The sequence below is a fragment of the Odontesthes bonariensis genome, chromosome 19 (genome assembly GCF_027942865.1).
Source record: "Odontesthes bonariensis isolate fOdoBon6 chromosome 19, fOdoBon6.hap1, whole genome shotgun sequence".
Lineage (NCBI taxonomy): Eukaryota > Metazoa > Chordata > Actinopteri > Atheriniformes > Atherinopsidae > Odontesthes > Odontesthes bonariensis.
The window spans coordinates 30,178,792-30,203,126 of NC_134524.1; the positions used below are offsets into that span (position 1 = coordinate 30,178,792).

Below are 24,335 nucleotides of genomic sequence, written 5' to 3' on the forward strand. Positions count from 1 at the left end.
GACCATTACAATATCCTAAGTTATACACTCTTATAAACAACACAATCAAAAGGATGTTGTCAAAATGCCAAACAGATCAAGAAGTACACATCATGCAATCAAACAGTCTACCAACACTCACCCTTTGCCTTGCTGGGGAGAAGACAACATCATTCTAACGTCATTCTGTTGTACCTCAGCCTTGTGTCTTGCTGGCAACGTTTTAAAGTGCAATGAGGTTTCAACCAAATCTTGCTCTGTGAGCAATCTCTTCTTTGTAAGCTGTTGATCAAGAGAGTACTCTTGTTCCCCCATTTGTGCATCATTTTTTGATATTCCCCTTACATATGCCTCAATTGGCAATAATTTATTTATGCTTGAACAAACTAAAAATCTGTTATCAGTCTCAGTATTTGGCAATTGAGAAACTGAGTGATCATCCACCAAGTCCCACATGTAAGGCTCAACACTTGCTGGATAATCAATTTTAGGTTTGATATGAATGTCCTTAAATTTGCCTTCCACCTTATGTATAGGAGTGGTTCTACCAGTAAAATGTGGGGAATACTCATCTGAAAGAGTCATTGTACTGTCTTTTACGTCAACAGAAGAGTGATCAACTTCAGCTAAAGCAGAGCTAGATGGTCCCAGAATGGATGCTACTGTTTCGTAACTGTGAGAAATGAATAGATACCGAGTCATGAACATGTATATAGTAACAGAAAGTGATACATTTAAAGATCATATAATACAATTTTAATGCAAATGTAGTCCAGTTTTTTACTTCACTTCAAAATGAATTCAAAAATATAAAAAAAAATGGGTTTAAAATATGATAAACTGGAATGTGACATATTACTAACTCCACTTAGTAAGAGAAATTATCAATCCATTGTATATGTTATATGATAAAAGTTTCAAACTGGTCTTAGACTTACCCTTTGTGAAAAACCTCAACAATAGTCTTTACTAATCCAGAGGTCTCTTCCTCCTTTGCTGACATAGAGTATTCTGTTTCTTTTTCCGTTACTGTTCCCTCTACCTCCAAAACTTCCCAACCAAAGACTCCCACTGTTTCTGATGTGTCCAATGATCTCTTCACTGTCTGGGCTTCCTCTGCTGCTATCCTCTCTATGTGTGATTTGCTGAGAAACCAAATATATAGGTTTTAAAACAGTGATCCACAAAGCTCTTGTGGCATTCAAAAAATTAAATGAAAGACTTACTTCAGTAACATGCTGAATTTACCATGCACTGTAAAGCTATTATTCATTTGTCCACACAGGCTATGTAAGTCAAGCACTAAACCACTTTCACAGCAAATAACACAAGAACACTGGGCTTTTCCACTTACCCATTATTTCGATAAACATCTATACTTAGCTTTCCACCATCTTTGTCTTCTGTCATAAAAGTGAACATATGAAAATATATTGAATTAAGAAGGACAAAAAAAAAGGTTTGTGAAAGGTTTCAATCATGACATTGTAAATGTCTCACCATATGCATTTTCTTTGCTTGGACTGCAAATACATGATGAGGGTACTCCACAATTTCTTGTGTCTTTGATATTCAACTGTGTGTGGGGTAGTTCTTGTAATGCATACTTTTCAGTAGAGGAAGGCATTTGAAAAAGTATTGGAACCTCTTCTGTTGTGTTCAACTGCAGAACACTGGGTTCCACCTTGAATTTGGCTTTAGGAGCAGGTGTATATAAGTTGACCATGTCTAGTGGGTTGATCTCAATTTGTGCCGAAGGAAAACCATATACTCTGGTCCCATTTGGACAGGATGTCACTAACTTTAGCATATCTCTCCTGTTGGAGTGATGTAGCTGCTCCTGTCCAGTAGGTGCCATAATCAATTCTTGCCTCTCCTGAGGTTTCATTCGAATGGGTTTTGTTTCACTTAGCCATTCAGTACTTGGGACTGTAGTCAAGGATGCAAATCCTTTGATATCTGAGGCATTGGAGCAGCAAGGTACAAAATGTATCATATTGGGCTCCATCTTGGACTTGGGTAGGGAAGCAGGTGTGTGTAAGTCTACCATGTCTTGTGGTCTGTTTACTGTCTTAATAGAAGGAAAGCCAAATTTTTTGGTCTCTATTGGGCAGGATGTCAGTAACTTCAGCATATTTCTCCTGTTGGAGTGATGCAGCTGCTTCTGTTCAGTAGGTGCCATACTCAATTCTTTCCTCTTTTGAGGTTTCATCAAAATGGGTTTTGTTTCACTTAGCCATTCAGTACTTGGGACTGCAGTCAAGGATGCAAATCCTTTGATATGTGAGGCACTGGAGCAGCATGGTACAAAATTGATCATATTGGGTTCCATCTTGGACTTGGGTAGGGGCATAGGTGTGTATAAATTGACCATGTCTAGTGGGTTGGTCTCAATTTGTGCAGAAGGAAAACCATATACTCTGGTCTCATTTGGGCAGGATGTCATTAACTTTAGCATATGTCTCCTGTTGGCAAGATGTTGCTGCTCCTGTCCAGTAGGTGCCATAATCAATTCTTGCCTCTCCTGAGGTTTCATTCGAATGGGTTTTGTTTCACTTAGCCATTCAGTACTTGGGACTGTAGTCAAGGATGCAAATCCTTTGATATCTGAGGCATTGGAGCAGCAAGGTACAAAATGTATCATATTGGGCTCCATCTTGGACTTGGGTAGGGAAGCAGGTGTGTGTAAGTCTACCATGTCTTGTGGTCTGTTTACTGTCTTAATAGAAGGAAAGCCAAATTTTTTGGTCTCTAGTGGGCAGGATGTCAGTAACTTCAGCATATTTCTTCTGTTGGAGTGATGCAGCTGCTTCTGTTCAGTAGGTGCCATACTCAATTCTTTCCTCTTTTGAGGTTTCATCAAAATGGGTTTTGTTTCACTTAGCCATTCAGTACTTGGGACTGCAGTCAAGGATGCAAATCCTTTGATATGTGAGGCACTGGAGCAGCATGGTACAAAATTGATCATATTGGGTTCCATCTTGGACTTGGGTAGGGGCATAGGTGTGTATAAATTGACCATGTCTAGTGGGTTGGTCTCAATTTGTGCAGAAGGAAAACCATATACTCTGGTCTCATTTGGGCAGGATGTCATTAACTTTAGCATATGTCTCCTGTTGGCAAGATGTTGCTGCTCCTGTCCAGTAGGTGCCATAATCAATTCTTGCCTCTCCTGAGGTTTCATTCGAATGGGTTTTGTTTCACTTAGCCATTCAGTACTTGGGACTGTAGTCAAGGATGCAAATCCTTTGATATCTGAGGCATTGGAGCAGCAAGGTACAAAATGTATCATATTGGGCTCCATCTTGGACTTGGGTAGGGAAGCAGGTGTGTGTAAGTCTACCATGTCTTGTGGTCTGTTTACTGTCTTAATAGAAGGAAAGCCAAATTTTTTGGTCTCTATTGGGCAGGATGTCAGTAACTTCAGCATATTTCTTCTGTTGGAGTGATGCAGCTGCTTCTGTTCAGTAGGTGCCATACTCAATTCTTTCCTCTTTTGAGGTTTCATCAAAATGGGTTTTGTTTCACTTAGCCATTCAGTACTTGGGACTGCAGTCAAGGATGCAAATCCTTTGATATGTGAGGCACTGGAGCAGCATGGTACAAAATTGATCATATTGGGTTCCATTTTGGACTTGGCTAGGGGAATAGGTGTGTATATATTGACCATGTCTAGTGGGTTGGTCTCAATTTGTGCCGAAGGAAAACCATATACTCTGGTCCCTTTTGGGCAGGATGTCACCAACTTCAGCATATCTCTCCTGTTGGCAAGATGTAGCTGCTCCTGTCCAGTAGGTGCCATAATCAATTCTTGCCTCTTTTGAGGTTTCATCAGAATGGGTTCTGTTTCACTTAGCCATTCAGTACTTGGAACTGTAGTCAAGGATGCAAATCCTTTGATATGTGAGGCATTGGAGCAGCAAGGTACAAAATGTATCATATTGGGCTCCATATTGGACTTGGGTAGGGAAGAAGGTGTGTGTAAGTCTACCATGTCTTGTGGTCTGTTTACTATGTTAATAGAAGGAAAGCCACATTTTTCGGTCTCTATTTGGCAGGATGTCAGTAACTTCAGCATATTTCTCCTGTTGGAGTGATGCAGCTGCTCCTGTCCAGTAGGTGCCAAAATCAAATCTAGCCTCTTTTGAGGTTTCATCAAAATGGGTTTTGTTTCACTTAGCCATTCAGTACTTGGGACTGCAGTCAAGGATGCAAATCCTTTCATATTTGAGGCACTGGAGCAGCATGGTACAAAATTGATCATATTGGGTTCCATTTTGGACTTGGGTAGGGGAATAGGTGTGTATATATTGACCATGTCAAGTGGGTTGGTCTCAATTTGTGCCGAAGGAAAACCATATACTCTGGTCCCTTTTGGGCAGGATGTCACCAACTTCAGCATATCTCTCCTGTTGGCAAGATGTAGCTGCTCCTGTCCAGTAGGTGCCATAATCAATTCTTGCCTCTTTTGAGGTTTCATCAGAATGGGTTTTGTTTCACTTAGCCATTCAGTACTTGGGACTGTAGTCAAGGATGCAAATCCTTTGATATCTGAGGCATTGGAGCAGCAAGGTGCAAAATGTATCATATTGGGCTCCATCTTGGACTTGGGTAGGGAAGCAGGTGTGTGTAAGTCTACCATGTCTTGTGGTCTGTTTACTGTCTTAATAGAAGGAAAGCCACATTTTTTGGTCTCTATTGGGCAGGATGTCAGTAACTTCAGCATATTTCTTCTGTTGGAGTGATGTAGCTGCTTCTGTCCAGTAGGTGCCATACTCAATTCTTTCCTCTTTTGAGGTTTCATCAAAATGGGTTTTGTTTCACTTAGCCATTCAGTACTTGGGACTGCAGTCAACGATGCAAATCCTTTGATATGCGAGGCACTGGAGCAGCATGGTACAAAATTGATCGTATTGGGTTCCATTTTGGACTTGGGTAGGGGCATAGGTATGTATAAATTCACCATGTCAAGTGGGTTGGTCTCAATTTGTGCCGAAGGAAAACCATATACTCTGGTCCCCTTTGGGCAGGATGTCACCAACTTCAGCATATCTCTCCTGTTGGCAAGATGTAGCTGCTCCTGTCCAGTAGGTGCCATAATCAATTCTTTCCTCTTTTGAGGTTTCATCAGAATGGGTTTTGTTTCACTTAGCCATTCAGTACTTGGAACTGTAGTCAAGGATGCAAATCCTTTGATATCTGAGGCATTGGAGCAGCAAGGTACAAAATGTATCATATTGGGCGCCATCTTGGACTTGGGTAGGGAAGAAGGTGTGTGTAAGTCTACCATGTCTTGTGGTCTGTTTACTACGTTAATAGAAGGAAAGCCACATTTTTTGGTCTCTATTGGGCAGGATGTCAGTAACTTCAGCATATTTCTTCTGTTGGAGTGATGCAGCTGCTTCTGTTTAGTAGGTGCCATACTCAATTCTTTCCTCTTTTGAGGTTTCATCAAAATGGGTTTTGTTTCACTTAGCCATTCAGTACTTGGGACTGCAGTCAAGGATGCAAATCCTTTGATATGTGAGGCACTGGAGCAGCATGGTACAAAATTGATCATATTGGGTTCCATCTTGGACTTGGCTAGGGGAATAGGTGTGTATATATTGACCATGTCAAGTGGGTTGGTCTCAATTTGTGCCGAAGGAAAACCATATACTCTGGTCCCTTTTGGGCAGGATGTCACCAACTTCAGCATATCTCTCCTGTTGGCAAGATGTAGCTGCTCCTGTCCAGTAGGTGCCATAATCAATTCTTGCCTCTTTTGAGGTTTCATCAGAATGGGTTTTGTTTCACTTAGCCATTCAGTACTTGGGACTGTAGTCAAGGATGCAAATCCTTTGATATCTGAGGCATTGGAGCAGCAAGGTACAAAATGTATCATATTGGGCTCCATCTTGGACTTGGGTAGGGAAGCAGGTGTGTGTAAGTCTACCATGTCTTGTGGTCTGTTTACTGTCTTAATAGAAGGAAAGCCACATTTTTTGGTCTCTATTGGGCAGGATGTCAGTAACTTCAGCATATTTCTTCTGTTGGAGTGATGTAGCTGCTTCTGTCCAGTAGGTGCCATACTCAATTCTTGCCTCTTTTGAGGTTTCATCAAAATGGGTTTTGTTTCACTTAGCCATTCAGTACTTGGGACTGCAGTCAACGATGCAAATCCTTTGATATGCGAGGCACTGGAGCAGCATGGTACAAAATTGATCATATTGGGTTCCATCTTGGATTTGGGTTGAGGTGAGGAGGGGACTCCGATGATTCTGGAAGCATTTGGGCAAGACGATACCAAAGCTAACATGTTCTTCAAAATTTCTCCCTTTTTAATTTCATTTTGTATCACTAAAACAGTCTTCTTTGACTGAATATCATACAAAGTGAGATGGTCAAAAAGCCATTGGAGTTTTGACGTCCTCTCTAAAGATGAAAATCCTGGAAAACTACATATTTTAGGGCAAAGAGGCACAAGACTTAGTATACTGTATTGGGCAACAGATGGGCAGCCTGGAATTATTGATCGTGTTGGACAAGAGGGAGCCAAAAGAAACATGTACTTTTGTTGTTCTATGTAATCTGGTGAGAAGTCAATGCTAGGCTCAATAGTCTTATGTGGCCTGTACATTAATGAGCACAGGTCACAAGCCCATCCTTCTTTCTTGTGCCCTTTTACTGATGAAAATCCTGGTATAGTAGAAATTAGGGGGCATAAAGGAAGGAGGCTGACAACATTTGGCCTATAATACTCAAGTTGCTTTTTACTTATTGTCCACTCTTTTGAACTATGTAATGATGTAGATCCTAGTGTCTGTGACACTTTTGAACATGAACTTGAAAGACTCGCCATACTTGTCAGGTCAACATTAATCAAGCTAGGTTCTTTTAAAGAGAGAAAGCCAGAGATGAGTGATTCTTCTCGACGAGTTTGCGTAAGAGAAACACTTCCTTTAACGTCTTTGTCTACTATGTTATTCTCCAACAGTAATGCAGACTCTGATTTAATTAATATATCCCATAATGGCTGATGAATCGTTTTCCAGTCTTTGCTCTCAGCTTTCTGGACTGAAATTGAGGTGATATCTGCTACGCAAGAATTCTTTGGACAAGTTGGTACTGAGGCACCCATTTTTTTATTTTCATCCTCCTCTTTTGGTGACATAGTCATGGTACCAAGCTCATTTTTCATTTTCTTTTCCAAAAGTAATTCCTGTTGCCATAAACATGGTCGGTTATCATTTATAGATGCCGGAACGGGTATCTTGGCTACATTTGAGGAAAATGGATCAGTGTGCTGTGCTTTTAATCCATGAAAAAATAAACTGTTCTGCAGCATAGATGGGAACCATTGATTTCTGGCCTCCCTTGGACAAGATGGTGCCAGTAAAACCATTTCCTTATTGTGTTTTTCATCCTCCTTTGATGCACACTGTAGTCCTGTAGTCTCCTTCATCTTTAAATGTTTCTTCCAGATTATCTTCTGATTTATTGGCCAGTATTTTTCTTCATTCAAAGGTAATTTGGATGACATCCCAGCAATGTTTGTCAGGCCAGAACAGGTTTCTAAGAAAGTGAATTGTCTGTTGTCAAATTCAGGCTTCCCATCTTGAGACATATACTGTGCACAACCACAGGATAAGTTTTTATCTTCCATTTCTTCTACATATCCTTCTAGGTGAAGACCCCGCTCAGTGGTTGTGATTTCATTTATCTCTGATTGCTTTTTCAAAGTACAATCACTGTTGAGAAAGGATACAATTGATTGTTTAGCTGTAAGAGGGAACTCAGATGTGGCACTGATCATTTGGTATATGGGCAACAGGTCTTTGTCGTCATCATCAGTGTTTGACATCACTCCAGCACCAAATGATGGGTCCGTATCAACTACTTCTTTAAATAACTGAATATCCTTCTCTGGTGATATTTGGGTTTCCTCTGTAGTCACTCTTGGCATATCCTGACATAAGATGACCGTGTTGGTATAACTTTTTTCTTTTTTCTTTTTTTCTTTTTTCTTTTTTCTTTTCTTTGGCTCCTCCAATGGTATGGCTCTCTTTGTTGGATACTTTTGTAACTGTAGCTCAGCAATATTTCTTTGCGTTTGAGATGGGAGCTCAGCTGCATCAGTAATATGCTGGCATGGTGGCAGTTGTAAAACCAAGTTCTTATCTCTAAAAAGAAGATAAATACAACATTACAGTCACCATGTACTGCAGGAAAATGTAAAAGAAAACTCTGTAAATACTATACTCGAGCATTACCACAATGAACACTGTAACTACATATTTTTATCACAAAATCATGCAAGACTGATAGAGTGTAACCATTCTGACAGGTTTACACACACTTCCTAGAAAAAGTATTCATTACTTCAGGCGAATTTTAAGTGTGTGTGGGTGGTGGGTTGCAAATATGTTTAAACACCTTCATAATGACTTCAAATCCCAATTTGCAACTTATACAATGCAAAATTCTTCACATAACACATGATTCAGGACAAAGGATGTTCAGGTTTGTCTTACTAGAACATCTGCTCAGATTGCACAGATAATACAACTAATGACAATGTACATGCTTTGTGATTTTGTCCGCCTATCCAGACGTTCTGGCTTGAGATATGTGAGGAGCTCTTCTTTGATAAGCAAATCTGCTCATCTTTTAACAGCTTAGAATCATCGCTAAAATTAAACTCTTACACTCATATCACAATTTGGAAAAATTAATTCAAGTCTTTATGACATCACAGCTACATCATTGCTACTCCTACTACCTAAGTCTCGCCCAGTCCCTGTACCATGCCTTCAGATGATACAGAACGCAAACTGTTGAATGGTTAAAAAAAAAAAACAGGAGTATATTATCCCCAGTCCTAGCCTCTCTCCCCTGGCTGCCAGTACATCTCAGGATCCACTTTAAGATCTTGTGGATATTTTTAAAGGTCTAAATGCTGTTGCCCCGTCCAATATCTCTGACCTCATACATTCCAACTCAGCCAGGATCCTTAGATCATGTAGTAAGAGTATTCTTCACATCTCCCATTCCAGACTCGGAGGGAAAGACAACAGAGCTTTTGCAGTCGCTCGACAACATTTGTGGAATCAGCTGCCACCCCATATAAGGGACCTCCATTATTATATTTAAATCAAGGCTCAAAACTCACCTTTAAAGGGGAAGTTTGTTTTTTTAAAACCTGGACCTTATTTCTGGCATTCTGTTGTTATTGGGGGCTATTGGGTTGGCTGGTTTGCTAATCATCTGTCAGACAGAATGCAGATGTTCCGGTTTGTATAGTTTGTATACATTTTGATGGTAGTTCTACTATAATGTTACTGGAAAGATAGTTTAATAACGTATAAGAAAGCACTTCATAAAACTAGAACTGCTTATTATTCATCATTGATAGAAGAGAATAAGAACAATCCCAGGTTTCTTTTCAGCACCGTAGCCAGGCTGATGAAGAGCCCAAGCTCTGTTGAGCCAGGTATTCCTTTAACTCTCAGCAGTGATGATTTCATGAGCTTCTTTATCAATAAAATTGTTTCTATCAGAGAGAAGATTGATGAAGTCCTTCCCACTATTATCAATGATGTATCATCAAGTACAGCAGCTTTAGAAGCACGGCTTCTTTCCAGTTGATCTCTCTGAGCTAACAACAGCAATAGTCTCTTCTAAACCATCAACTTGTATTTTAGACTCAATTCCAACCAGACTGTTCAAGAAGGTTTTCTACTTAATTGACACTTCCATATTGGATTTGATCAATCTGTCTTTGTTGACAGGATATGTACCTCAGCCTTTTAAGGTTGCTGTAATTAAACCTTTACTTGAAAAACCTACTCTTGATTCAGAAGTGTTAGCTAATTATAGATCTATATCCAATCTCCCTTTTATGTCTAAAGTTCTTGAAAAAATAGTTCAGGCTCAACTTTGTGATCATTTACACAGAAATAATCTGTTTGAAGAGTTTCAGTCAGGATTCAGAGTGCATCATAGCACAGAAACAACACTGGTGAAAGTTACCAATGATCTCCTCTTAGCCTCTGATAGCGGACTTGTGTCTGTGCTATTTTTATTGGGATTAAAGGAACTGCATTAGGCTGGTTTAAGTCATATTTATCTGATAGATTTCAGTTTGTTCTTGTAAATGAAGAATCTTCCTCACAAACCAGAGTAAGTCATGGAGTTCCTCAAGGTTCTGTGCTTGGACCGATTCTTTTCACTTTATACATGCTTCCATTAGGTAACATTATTAGACAGCATGGCATAAATTTCCATTGTTATGCTGATGATACTCAGCTGTACTTATCTATAAAACCAGATGAACCCAATAGGTTGGTCAGACTACAAGCAAGTCTTAAAGACATAAAGTCCTGGATGACTCAAAACTGTCTGCTTCTAAATTCAGACAAAACTGAAGTTGTTATCTTTGGACCTGAGCGACCTGAAAATGTCTGGCTATATAGTTACTTTAGATGGTATTTTCTTGGCTTCTCGTACTACAGTGAGGAACCTTGAAGTTATTTTTGACCAGAATTAAAACAGGTTTCTAGGACTGCCTTCTTTCACCTTCGTAATATTGTTAAAATCAGGAACATCCTGTCTCAGAGTGATGCAGAAAAACTAGTCCATGCATTTGTTACTTCAAGATTGGACTACTGTAATTCTTTATTATTGGGCTGTCCCACATATTCTCTGAAAAGCCTTCAGCTGATCCAAAATGCTGCAGCCAGAGTTTTGATGAGAACTAACAGCAGAGATCATATTTCTCCAGTTTTAGCTTCTCTTCATTGGCTCCCTGTTAAATTCAGAATAGAATTTAAGATTCTTCTCCTCACATATAAAGCTCTTAATGACCGAGCTCCATCATATCTTAAAGATCTCATTGTAAGATATTTTCCTAACAGAGCACTTCGTTCCCAAACTGCAGGTTTACTTGAGGTTCCCAGAGTTTCTAAAAGTTGAATAGGAGGCAGAGCCTTCAGTTATCAGGCCCCTCTATTGTGGAATAAGCTGCCAGTAAATGTCCGGGAAGCAGACACCCTTTCCACTTTTAAGACGAGGCTTAAAACTTTCGTTTTTGATAAAGCTTATAGTTAGGGATGGCTCAGGTGATCCTGAAACATCCCATAGTTACGCTACTATAGGCCTGGACTGCGAGGGGGCCTCATCTGTCACATCTTTCCTCACTTTACTCTCTTTTTCCCCTGTTTAATCTCCCAAATTATATTATGTACATGTGACATTATTGTGGTCATTAACGTGTGTTTCCCTGTTCCAACAGGTATCCTTTGAATGGTGTTACAGTGTTTTTTCCCCTCTTTTCTGTCTTCTCAAACCCCAGCTGGTGGAGGCGGATGGCCACCCTTCCTGAGTCTGGTTCTGCCAGAGGTTTCTTCCTGTTAAAAGGGAGTCGTTTCTCTCCACAGTCGCCTCAGGCGAAAATAATTATGATTACAATTAATTGAATTCCAATTGGCTTGAATTGGACTATACTATTTAAGTACCTTGAGATGACATTTGTTGTAATTTGGCGCTATATAAATAAAACTGAATTGAATTTAATTTAATTGAAGCGGCCTGGTTTACTTTCAAGATCACTTTACCGATGATAGCTTTACGCATCTGAACTTCTGGGTAAAGATCATCATTTACCAAAATCTCATTATTCCAGCTACCTCCAGGTTTGGAAGATTACCTCTAAATACTTCCCAAGGTATCCATCTCTACCATATAAGGACTTATTATATTCGGTCCTTAGTGTAAATCCATTTAATAAAGGAGCAATATAAAAAATATATGCATTAATCTTGAATAACTGCTCTCATACATGGGATAAAACCAGAGCAGTACGGGAAGGAGAAATCGGAGAAACTATATCAGAAGACACCTGGAAAGTTGCCATAAAGCTTATACATACTCTCTTTGTATCAGGCATGGGCTAATTCAATTTAAGGTTGTCCACAGGTTGCATTATTCTAATGATAGGCTATCTAAAATGTATCCTAATGTCACACCAGACTGTCCCAGATGTCAATATTCTCCTGTGTCCTTGGGACACATGTTTTGGTCATGTCTGTCTTCAGTTTTTCACTCACTCTCAGCAATACCTGGAAGAACACTACAACCCAACCTTTTGACAGCTCTTCGGTATAGTTGGGGATGAGCTGCAGTTGTCCCGCATGCACAGAAATGCAATCGCTTATACATTGTTGCATGCACGTTGTCTGATATTGCAGAACTGGAAGGGAAAGAACCTTTCCGCCTATGTTCATTGGATTACAGGTGTAATGCTGGGTTTGGAATTAGGAAAAATTAGGTATACAATACAAGGGTTAGAGAGGATAAATATGACAAAACCTGATCACAGTTCATAGGTCATATTAGGAGCCTGCCTTTTGTGTGACCCATTATTCTGTTTTCTCTTTTCCCCTTTCCTCTCTCCTCCACTTCTCTTATACTGGAGATCCAGGGTACTGTTACGATCATAATGGTTAAGGCAGACTGGTTTGAGTCCTTTTCTTTTTATCTATTTATTATTTATTTTTTTAGGTCTGTCTGTTTTTGTAGTTGTGTACATTTGTTTTCCATTTGTATATTTGTTTCTGGTTACGTGGTTGAGTGTTTCATGTGGATTCCATCTTGGTGGGGAGTGTTGTGGTATAGGGTTGGGTTTTTAGAAAAAGCTCATCTGTTGATGTAAATGCTTTTTGATATGGAAAATAAAGTTGAAAAAACTCTTTATTCCTTGGCCTTCTCTGCCTCTTAATGTCTTAATGTCTTTTTGCTATCTTTGTACATCTGTGTCTGTCCCTTGGTGCATCTTAGCTTCGATGGTGGTGTTAATGTCTGTGTTAATGTTTTTTCTTTTCTTTTTTTGATATACATTTTATCTTGTCATGGCCCTTTGTACAGTGTGCTCTTTGTACAGTGTGCCCTTTATACAGTGTGCTCTGTATATAAATGTGCTTTATAAAAACATTTACTTACTTCCTTACAAGCTTTTTGTGCCATTTCAACCACAAAAATGCACCTAATAAGAAAATGAATCTCCATCCCCTCAAGTAGCCTAAGTAAGACTTAAGTTGTTAAAAGAAAGCTAATTCCAAAATCACAATAAAGGTACAATTATGAGATATAAATCGAAATCTGATAGTATCACCGGTAGGGGTGACAGAGTGTGAAGATTATTCATCATGCAAAACACACCTAATATTTAGAAATGTCAGATCTGATTAAATGAAGGAGGAAAAAAGAAAAAAAACAAAATAAAACACTACTCACCTTGTTAATGCACTGACCCCCTCAATTCTAAATGTTGCATCCTTTGTCGACTCTGGTGTTCTGGACAGCCTTAGACTGACAGGGCCTCTGGGGTCAAACGCTGAACAACATGCAAAAGTCAGGCATAAAATTACAAATATGAATGTGTTGAATACTATGCAAGAACTACTATTGTTCCTTACTTGTAGGTATTGTACATTGAACATCCTCTTCACTAAGAGTGCTCAGCTGTCTCTTGAATTCTAATAGGGAAGAAAAACACAGAAAAGCTTTTTACACACTAAATCAAATTGTAAAGTGATCATTCGCTATCACACTGCCACAGTGCCACCCATTGTGTATTATTATCATGTGAGACCATGCACACAGTTGCTTTGGTTGAAGCAACTTCTTTGATGAAAGCAATTTCAATGGGAGTTTTGTTTGTTGGTATGTTTTCTTTACCTGCATCCTGTGTACTAGTGCAGACAATGACAGTTTGGGATGGGTGCGACTGAGGGGAAGCCCCAGTAAACAGAGGGGCAGAGAAGGGACTATGAGGACGAGCTGAGGGGTTTTCTTCTGTGAGGGTGACTTGAGCCTCTCTCTGTGGTTTCTGATACTGAACAGTGGGCAGAGATGATGAAGCTGACAGAGAAGGAAAATAAGGAAAATGAGAGGGGAAGGAGATGAGGAGATGGAACATCTAATATCAGTGACCTAAAACTTGATATCGTATCTCAGCGTCTAAAGTAGTAACTGCTGTGGAGGTCTGTAAGGGGTGTATAGAAGAACAGATAATGCAGCGTGTCGAATAACTATAGGCAAACATACTGTATCATAATTTACTAGACAACTAATGTAGTTACATAATAAGACAAGATGTTAAATCGGGCTAGTTTTTGCTCACGGGCTAAATGTTTGTAATTTCTGCCATGCAACTAAACAAGAATTAAAGTTAAAACAAAATATAGGCATTGGGTTCTCCATGTTACTGTATCTTTTTTAACCACTTTTACCATCATACTGCATTGACTTAATGTCTTTAAGTAAAGAAATCTAGAGTTGAGAAATCTTGTAGAAAGACCAAATCTACTAATTACTTTGAATGACCTATTTAGCTTCTCAGAAGTGTGAAAATATGTCATTTAAAAAAAAATGGCTCATAAATAAAAGATTTTTACTTTTAACACTGCACTTTTGAACTAACAGTAGTGTGACATGAGGAATTGTGCATTCTTTGCTAAGTATTTTCAGTGCCAGGTGATTCTCTATTTGGTTCTCCAGTGGGAATAGATTGCAGTAGTGTGGTGTATGAAGGACTTTGGCTAAATAAATTAAGTTATCTGGGTTTTCATACAGTGGAACATATTTTTTTGCATGTTGCATCATAGAAAATACACTTATTTCTGCTATCTGGTATGAAGTGAATTATGTGAATGACTAGAGAGCATATGCTAAGTAGCGTTGTCAGCAGTTGGTACAAGTCAAGTATCGCGTGGCTGTGATAAACCCAACTGGTAACAAAAATATGAAAGAGCTGTTATCATTATACCCTTCCTCCAGTTTGGATGTGAATGTCCACAAAAGTAAAACTAAGACACTGCACTTTAAGCCAATATTTACAATATAACTATAAATTGAATGTTTTTTGTATTTAGATCTGTACTTAGCATTGCCGTCCCCACAGAAAGAAGGTTCTCAGTTCAAATTTCGGCTTGGACCTTGCTGTGTGGAGTTTGCATGTTCTTCCCTTGCATGAGTTGGCTCTCTGCTTGCAATGTGGTTTCCTCCCATCATCCAAAAACATGCATATTGGGTTGGCAAGTGATTAATAAATCGATTGTAGGGTTGAGTGTGAGCATGCATAGTTGTCTGTTTTGTTTGTCTCTGTGTTTTCCACAAGATTAGAATGGTAGCATGTCCAGGGAGTGCACTGCCTCTCACCCGATGGCAGCAGTGAACCCCCGTGACTCTGAGTTGACTAAAGAGGATTGGGAAAATAAATGGAATGATGAATATTTTTTTGTATTTCACTAAAATAACAGAATTGTGTCACTGTCAAACTATATTTTCCAATATGGCGACGCGCAAGGTTCCAGCGGATTAAGGCTCTAGCATGGTTGCCACATCGGCTAGCGCGAGCGGTGTTGATGACGTCACGATTTCGTGCCAGCTATTTATGGTGGCGTAAGTCGATGCGCCAGTAGTTGCAATCTTCTCCGTCACAGAGGTGTCACTGCTACGTGAAGGTTACCTCTAACTATTCTACGACAAAAGTCGAGAAGAAAACAATGTCCCTGTCAAGAGCAGGAACACTGTCATCAATGATACTGCTGCAGTATCTGGAAGATGAAATGCTTAGAACCTAATGTATTGTGTTACCCTTTGTTTGTTTGTTTGTTAGTGTGCTTCAATGGACACACTTGGAAATTATCGTTACCTTTCAGGATGCAACAACAATAATAATAATAGATCGGTTTTATATAGCACTAATACTCAAAGCCGCTTCCAGTGAATGAAACAACAGCAAATTCCTAACGACATCAAATATTTACAAATAATTGCACAAAGTATTTTACACGACAGAATCGTCAGCCGTGAGCCTGTTTTCGAGTTGGTCCATCCGGTTTGTCGTTCTCAGCCCGTGCAAAGTTACAAAATTCAACTGGTGCACGACAACGCGCTGCGCCACCTTTTCCTGGCACGCACCAGGCCTGAAACGTCATTTTGACGTCACGGGCCACCCGTGCTGTGAGCAACGTGTCAACTATAAATCCAGCTTTACGGCTCTCCTTTTCAGTGCTCTTTTTTGTTGTTTTTGCATATCTTTTTGCTTGTTTTTACACCGGTTCTGCAAACATCCGTTACATCCACCAGAACCTTTTGGACATTGGGAACCACCACCAGATATCTGTTTCGAGTGACTTTCAATACACACATACCATCCCACACGACATAGCGAGACCACCGGGCTCTCTGTGGATTGTCGTCGAGTCTAGGAAGCGGCACAGACGGAGGAGGGAGGGGAAGCCGCAGCAGGGCTGCAGGTCCGGTGTTATACTAAGGCTAAGAAAACAACCACACAAGCCACCTCTACTGAGCCTGTATCTCTCCAACGCCAGATCCATTGTGCATAAAATTTGGAATTACAACTCGCTGAAAATCGCTATATTCGTGTTTTGACTATCACTGAAACCTGGCTTCACCCAGGTTTACCCAATGCTAGCATGCAGCTAGCAGGTCGCACTCTGCTCCGGTGGGACATGACTCCGATAAGAGCAGAGGAGGGGGGCTCTGTATTTACATGCATGAGAACTGGTGTAACAACGGAACAATAATAGACAAACACTGTTCCCCAGACCTGGAATACTTGTCTGTAAGATCCTGGCCTTTTTTTCTACCGAGAGAGCTAACAGTAGTAATCATCATCACTTTGTATATTCCACCTGACGCCAATGTAAACACGGCACTCTCTCTCCTGCTGAACACCATAAACGAACAGCAGCGGGTCCATCCCGACGGTGTTCACATAATTGCCGGTGACTTAATTGCCTTAAAATAAGGCCAACTTGAAGACTGTACTCCCAACGTTTTATCAGCATGTAAAGTGTTCTACTTGATGAGAGAACACTCTGGATCATGTGTACTACAACATTAAACACGCATTCAGAGCCATACCCCTCCCCTACCATGGCCAGTCAAACCATCTTTCCCTCCTTCTCTCCCCAGCCTACACCCCCCTCATACACAGTGCCAGGCCCTTCACAAATGGCGCTTTTCCACTAGCTCGCTTCGGCTGCCCCCACCTCCAACCGGCTCCTGCTCTACACCAACCCTGCCTCCACACGGTCCCTGCCCCACTCCACTCACTGTACAGGAGCGCAATGTCGCGACGGGTGCTCCTGGCAGTGAACCCTAAGAAGAGCATGTGCTCAGAGCATGTGCTCAGAGCATGTGCCCACCATCTTGTCCTCATCTTCACCAGAATATTCAACCTCTCCCTGGCCCAGTGCCGAAGATGATTATCGTCCTGTGGCCCTCGATCTGGTAATCATGAAGTGCTTCGAGAGACTGGTTCTTCAGCTCATCAAGTATATCTCCCCCCAGACTTTGACCCCCACCAACAGATCCACAGAAGACGCCATCGCCGTAGCTCTCCACTCTGTGCTGAACCCCACCTGGAGCAGTAGCAGAGCTACGTCCAGATGCTCTTTGTGGATCACAGCTCAGCTTTCTATACAATCATTCCGGACGTTCTCATCTCCAAATTGGACACACTCCGTCTCCCCCCTCTCACATGTGCCTGGATAAAGGACTTTCTCACCAACCGGCTCCGGACTGCGAGCACTGGCCCCCTCGGGGCTGTGTGCTGAGCCCCCTCCTGTATTGTTTCTACACCTCCAACTGCAGTCCGGCCCGCAAAAACAACCGAATCGTCAAGTTTGTTTACGACACCACAGTGGTCAGACTCATGTCAAAGGGAGATCGTCAACTTCAGGAAGCACAGCACCGACCTAGACCTCCTCTAAATCAATGGCGAGTTTGTGGAGAGGGTCCACACCTTCTGGTTTCTCCTCATCTCCGCTGATATCTCCTGGACAGACAACATCACAGCGGTTATCAAGAAGGCTCAGCAGAGGCTACACTTCCTGAGAGTCCTCAGGAAGCACAATCTGGACTCAAACCTGCTGCTGACCTTCTACCGCTCATCCATCGAGAGCCTGCTGACGTACTGTATCACAGTATGGTACGGCAGCTGCACCAAGGCAGACAGGGAGAGGCTTCAGAGAGTAGTGAAGACAGCACAGAGGATCATTGGCTGCCCTCTCCCCTCCCTGATGGACATTTACACCTCCCGCTGTAAAAGCAAGAACCATCACCAAGGACAGCTCCCACCGTGGCTTTGATCTGTTTGACCTGTTGCCCTCAGGGGGGAGCTACAGGTGCATCAGAACAAACACCAACAGACTCAAGAACAGCTTCTTCCCGAAAACCATAACAACTCTGAACTTAAATATTAAATATTTAATTATTTAATATTGACTATTTAAAAACATTGAAAATACTGTGAATCCATTTACTGTGCAATATCTGTATACCGTGCAATACCGCAATACCTCACACAGCATATTTACTGTGCAATATCTGTATACCGTGCAATATCGCTGCACTAGCAGTTTTTATGTTGTTTATATATTTGCACTACTTGTATATGTATGTATATGTAATTTTTGCCTGCATGTTTGCACTGAATGAGGAGTTACTTTTAATCTCATTGTACTTGTGTATAGTGACAGTAAAGGCATTCCTTTCAATTCAATTCAATATGCCCATGCACCTTTTTTTAAAGGTTTTTTGGACCCTAATGGCCCTGTGGCACCAGCACCAGACACCATTGAACTATCTATATTCTGTCTGAATAAATGTATGTTGCAGGAAAAACAGTCAAGCAGGGACTCTCAACTCTGATCAACAGGAGAGGGTGTTAAGTCTGAGTTTGGTTACAAGTAGAGCAACATTACATGTCATCTCTATTCTCTCTTTTTTCCAAAGCAGTGCAGGTTGTCCAGGATAATTGGCAGAGGGATGCAGAAACTTAGGAGAGAGGGTAGGCTGTGCTAATGGGGCCTGAGATTTAGGAGGCCTCCATTCAGTCTGCCAGGAAGCTGGAAAAAAAGGAGCAGGAAAAATGTGGGAGGATAGTGTAAAAAGAAACACCAGTTATGGCATAGCAGTAGAAATAGTTTATGAAAGAGCACATGGGATGAAAAACATGTCCCTGGTCTAAAATGTATAACTTTACCTCTCGCTGGGGCAGAGGGGAGACTGGTTGGTTTGGTGAGGTCAGGGCCAAACCCCTCCACAGATGTGGGGTGAGCTTTGGGCTTTTTGGGAGATATAGGAGGGAAGGATCTGAGAAGAGCTGAGGATAAGCAGCAGACAGAGGATAAGGATGTGCTTTTTTTAGGGAGTTGAACAGATTGAAGCAGAAAAACTAAAACAAAGGAAAAGCAGGATGGTTGATAAATATTCGAAAGAAAACATTCCAAAGCTACATACTGATGTGATTACTTGTACATTTTTTTAGGGAATGTGTGCAGATTTTCAAACGATCTGTATTGGACAGTGACTTTTATTGCATCTTATCAACATTCAAAGCGTATAAACACTGGCACTAATTTGTAATGTACCCAGATATTTACAGACAGCTATAATTGTACTATCATTCTAAAGAAAATGTGAAAAATCACAGGCAAGTTCTAAAGTATTTATCATATATGAGTTAAAAGATAGTTTCTTAATATTCTTTTGTTTTATCCTGTCTGCTACAAATCAGATCCCATAATTTCAACACTTACAGATCAATGGATGAAATTAACAAGAACCCCAAGCAATATTTTTACCCATCAGTCTGTAACATTAGTAACAGTGGAAATAATGGTTAGGGAGCTATTCTTTAAGATATTTAAGTTAACTTTCAACTATTTTGTTTGTTGATGCATTCATCACTTAACCTCTATATGCCTATGTGACAGTTGGCAAAACAGAAAACCCCATATTTGTACCAATGGCACTCAGCACTGTGTATGTAAGCTATTGTTTTGTGTGTGTGTGTGTGTGTGTGTGTGTGTGTGTGTGTGTGTGTGTGTGTGTGTGTGAGTGGTAGAGAAGCGAAATATAGTACAGATATTTTACCATATATTGCAACTAATTGTAGTAATAAAAGTTGCAACAGTAGCTCGGTGAAATTAAAATGATTTCCATGAAAAAAGGTTAATCTGCTTACTTTTAAAGAGTCTGCGTTATTTAAAACAGGTCCAAGGCATGAAAAGTTTCTTTCTTTATTCAAATAATTAATTTATTCAAACATTGATATTTTGTATTTTTATATTTTTGTTTGGCTTTTAAACAGTGAGTTAGCTTATCATTGTGACAGCTGTTAAAGGGGCACTAGGTAGCATTTTCACCTAAAATTATAGCCTTCAGGAGTTTAACAAAGGCTAAACAAGTCAATGGTAAGCGAATGAAGCCTGTCTCGCTCCCAACAGGGGTCTGTATGCTGAAAATCCCATATGTAACTTCGGCAGGAGCGACCCGCTTCTGAAGTGTCGTGATGCGCGAGAAGAGTCGTTTGTGTTTACGGCACTTAGCTAGGTACTGTATGCTAGCTGTAGTTGTAGCTATGTGTTCGCTTGCGTTGAAGAGCCAACACCAAGCGTTTCATATTCTGCCTTTCACAGACTGAATATGAAACGTTCGATGTTGGCACTTCCCATTTGTGAAATTTCTCCAAGCGTGATCTTGTTCATCTACCATAGTGACCTGCGTTTTAGATCGCAAAGAGACAGGTGGTGACGGTGCTCTAATTCCTCCTGAGTTCGAGACGTAGCCTAGCTTCAGAAATACACGGACTGACCTGATTAGAATAAGAATAGCGTTTTGATCCGAACAAGAATTGTTATCTACAAATGAAAATTGATTAATTTGTGATTGTAATCGGAATAGTGTAGAGCTAGTCTGCGTTTATTGCGGCGTGTGTTGGTAGTGCTTGCGCGCATCTGTCTAAGATGTAACTTTTCTAAGTGTCTGCTAATACAAAGGAATCACTCCACGAATACACCATGATGAGGGAAGAATCCCATTCAAGATCAGCAACAGTCCATCCATACATCCATTATCTGCCGCTTGTCCGGGGATCGGGTCGCGGGGACAGCAGCCTGAGCAGAGAAACCCAGACGAGCTGTCCCCGGCCACTTCCTCCAGCAACAGTATTATAGCATATTATCTTGAGTTCTCTCTACAGAAAATCTCTGATTATAGTATCTTACGTGGGCAGTCTACACTTGTGAATCAGATGACCTAACTGCACTGACTAAATAACACAACGGCAGCATTCGCCACGATGGTTAGTTAGTGGGTGTGTACAGGTGGGGATTTTTACGACAGTGTAGAATTTCAGTTTGACCAATAGAGATCGCTATACTGCCGCTAAACTACCTTGTATCCCTTTAAAGGCGGGGTAGGGGATCTTTTTCTGGAACATTTTTTTACATATTGCTTGAAATACTCTTCACACCCCCATTGCAACCAATTAATTAAAAGTTTTGACACAAATATGAAAAGTTTTAGTGGCCTCTAGAACGTACAATCTAGGAAAAACAGTATCCAATCATTGTGAACGGACCGTTCACAATGATTGGATACTGATGCCGTCTATCAAACTGCAATCTGCTCCTCCCTCCCCCTCCTTCTCCCTGTGCGCGTACCCTGCTCCGTGAACGTCCAGAAGCTTGGCAGGAAGCTAAACTAGAGCCAGCTTGGCTAGCACCTAGCATTATTAAACGTATAGTTAGCATAAACTAAATACTAAATACTAAATACGGCAACGATCGATGCTTGCTGTCAGAACGGCGCTCGTGCACCTTAGTGCTCGTGCGCGTTCATGTACTCTAGAGGCGTGCCTTCGGGAAGAAAGTGAAGAAAAGGGTTGGGACTTTTTACCTGTGTATTTTCAAAATGCAGCTTCGCTGGACTCAAAATCCAGGATCTCCTACCCTACCTTTAAGTCAGCAGCTATGTTTAGTTTAAAAGATTTTTAAACTAAAGACAAAAAGCTTTTTTTTTTTAACAAAAAGCTCATGATAATTAATGAGACTAAATTATTGAGACTAAGAATTCAGAGCTGTGAAGCTGTTCCTTTGGTTAGTTTGTAGCTGATGTTAACACAATCAGCTGAGCAGGTAAAGAGCTGTGAATAATATTACCAACATCAGTCAAAGATCAAAATATTGGCAAATCACTTTTGCAGTTCTGCCCTCTAATGGCCAATAAATGACAACTAATAGTAAATGAGATAAGATGCTATCACAATACTGTATGACTGTCAGGGCTTCAGTTATGCAAAGATTGACTTTTTGTGTAAAATGATAACAAGTGACAACTGTAATAACAAAATCAGTATACTATATATTATAATGAACTTGTGCTTCGTTTGAGCTTTTATTCCAACCACGTCTTGAGTTTCGGTAGTGTAAGTTTGCTCAGTATGAAATGTGAGTAAATGTGTACATGTGAAGTTGCATTCTTTTCTTCCTGTTTTGTTGGAAAATGGCTGTGGTCTACTTATGGCTGATTTAACAAATCTGGCCATCTGAGCAGCAATGTCTGAGAGTATAATTTAAGATACATCGATGGCTTAAACCATATATATATTTAAAAGCTTTTATTTTGTTCATTTGTTGTTTTCAGACAACTATGATGATGTGCAGAATTCAGCTGAGTTAACATTTGACTGATGATACATGTTTAAACTACTTCACCGAGTTTACCGAAATAACTTTTTAAATTTTCCTGTAACAGTAACAACTCTAATGCTGTATTCTTATCCATTGGACAAACTCATTTGTACATGTATTTTTTTCTGTTGTTTTTGCATTTCTTCACTCCTTCATAAAAAATCAACAGTATTTACTCATAACCCTTTTCTACCTGACCATTTTCAATAACATTTGAGTTTACATTACTTGACTATACAGTGTAGCATTCTCAGGGAAGCCCAATTTTGGCAAGATGGCGCCGCGTGAGTGGAAGCCTGTTGCAGCAGCTCTTGCGTTTTGATTATTTTTTCTGTTATTTACACATATGTGCCCTTTACTTTCCTCTTTTGTTTTGCTTGGAATGTGTGATTAATCATTGGATTTATCATTAGATTTACAATTTACATTGAAATGTAAATTCCTTGCCAGATAAAATGGACGAGCTGTGTCCGCTTCTACGGGTTGAGAGGAAGTATCGGGCGTGCAGTGTCATGTGTTTTAGGGAGACATGGCTGCACGCGGACATCTCGGACCGGAGCGTATCCATTAGGGTTATTCGGGCGGACAGAGACACAACGTTAAGTGGCAAGAAGAAAGGCAGAGGGATTGCAGTGTTTGTTAATGAGAGATGGAGCAACCCCGGACATATCACCGTGAAGGAGCGTCTCTGCAGCCCGGACATTGAACTTTTAGCTGTAAGTATGCAACCTTATTATTTGCCACAGGAATTTTCCTCCGCTATCCTGATTGTTGTTTACATCCCACCATCAGCTTCTGGAGCAGCAGCATGTGACACTGTACACACCACTGTTGCTAGGCTTTAGTCTCAAAACCCTGAGGCATTTGTGGCCATAACTGGTGATTTCAACCATGTTCAACTGGACTCAACTCTCCCAACTTTGCAGTAGTTTGTTGATTGCCCCACTCGGGAGAACAGGACACTGGACCTTTTGAATGCTAATGTAACTGAGCCACAGCCCTGCCCCCACTTGGAAGATCAGACCACAACCTGGTCCTGGTCCACTCTCGTTTCCAGCCTCGTTTCCAGCCTCGTTTCCAGCCTCGTTTCCACTATGCAGTCCGGTACGGGTCGGGTCGCTTTGGGGTCAGCTTGCGTTCCCACTGTACAAAGGGGACCCTCAGGGGGGGGCGAAGTGCGTGCCGAAGCTTAAATAGCAAATAACAGCATAATTTGGAACCACCTCCAAGCTTCTTCAGCTTAATGCGACACTGGCTCGTGGTCCGGTTGAAACAACTCTCTGCCATTTTTGCGGCAATCAGTTGGAAAACTTTTTCGTTTCGCATAGCACCATCGAGCTCCCGCTGCACAGCCTCCTCACCAACAACAGAGAGCAGAGCCTGGAACCGGTCATGTGTGCTAGGTACCACAAGCAGAAGGGTTACAAAAATGGTAACGGGTTCCATTGAAACACTGAAATAAGCGAACCGTTCCGAACCGACCCGTACATAGTACTGCATAGTGGAAACGCGGCTGTAGTCTCAAGGCAGCCTGTCTCCACAAGGACTGTGAGAAGGTGGACTCAGGGGGCCAGTGAAAACCACAGACTGGACTGTGCTCTGTGAACCACATGGGGACAATATCAACAACCTCACAGACTGCATCACTAGCCCCTTTCACACTGAGGAATAACCCGCATTTAATCCGCGAATTTAGCGTGTCCGCTTTTGCGTTCACACTGACGACCCGGGCTGCCGTGTCAACTCGACTCGCCTTTCGGCCCGCGTCGGACCCTAGTCTTTTTGCCGAGCCGAGTTTGATGTGAA

At 41.0% G+C, this 24,335-nt stretch overlaps 1 protein-coding gene across 6 annotated transcripts in view; it reads right to left on the minus strand.

Annotated features, from left to right (window-relative positions):
• The window catches only part of ehbp1l1a (EH domain binding protein 1-like 1a), an 85,218-nt gene that overhangs the window by 27,358 nt on the left and 33,525 nt on the right, over positions 1-24,335 (minus strand). For 2 of the 6 annotated variants that reach the window (XM_075450678.1, XM_075450679.1), the window contains 5 exons: positions 19,037-19,156; positions 18,756-18,899; positions 13,696-13,878; positions 13,434-13,493; positions 13,252-13,351 (listed from right to left, as the gene is read on the minus strand). In XM_075450678.1, the coding sequence (XP_075306793.1) occupies positions 13,252-13,351; positions 13,434-13,493; positions 13,696-13,878; positions 18,756-18,899; positions 19,037-19,156 (607 nt within the window). Of the gene's footprint in view, positions 1-121; positions 1,125-1,333; positions 1,383-1,479; positions 7,034-13,251; positions 13,352-13,433; positions 13,494-13,695; positions 13,879-18,755; positions 18,900-19,036; positions 19,157-24,335 lie in introns of those variants that run through there. The other 4 variants (XM_075450680.1, XM_075450681.1, XM_075450677.1 and 1 more) reach the window with 3 other exon arrangements.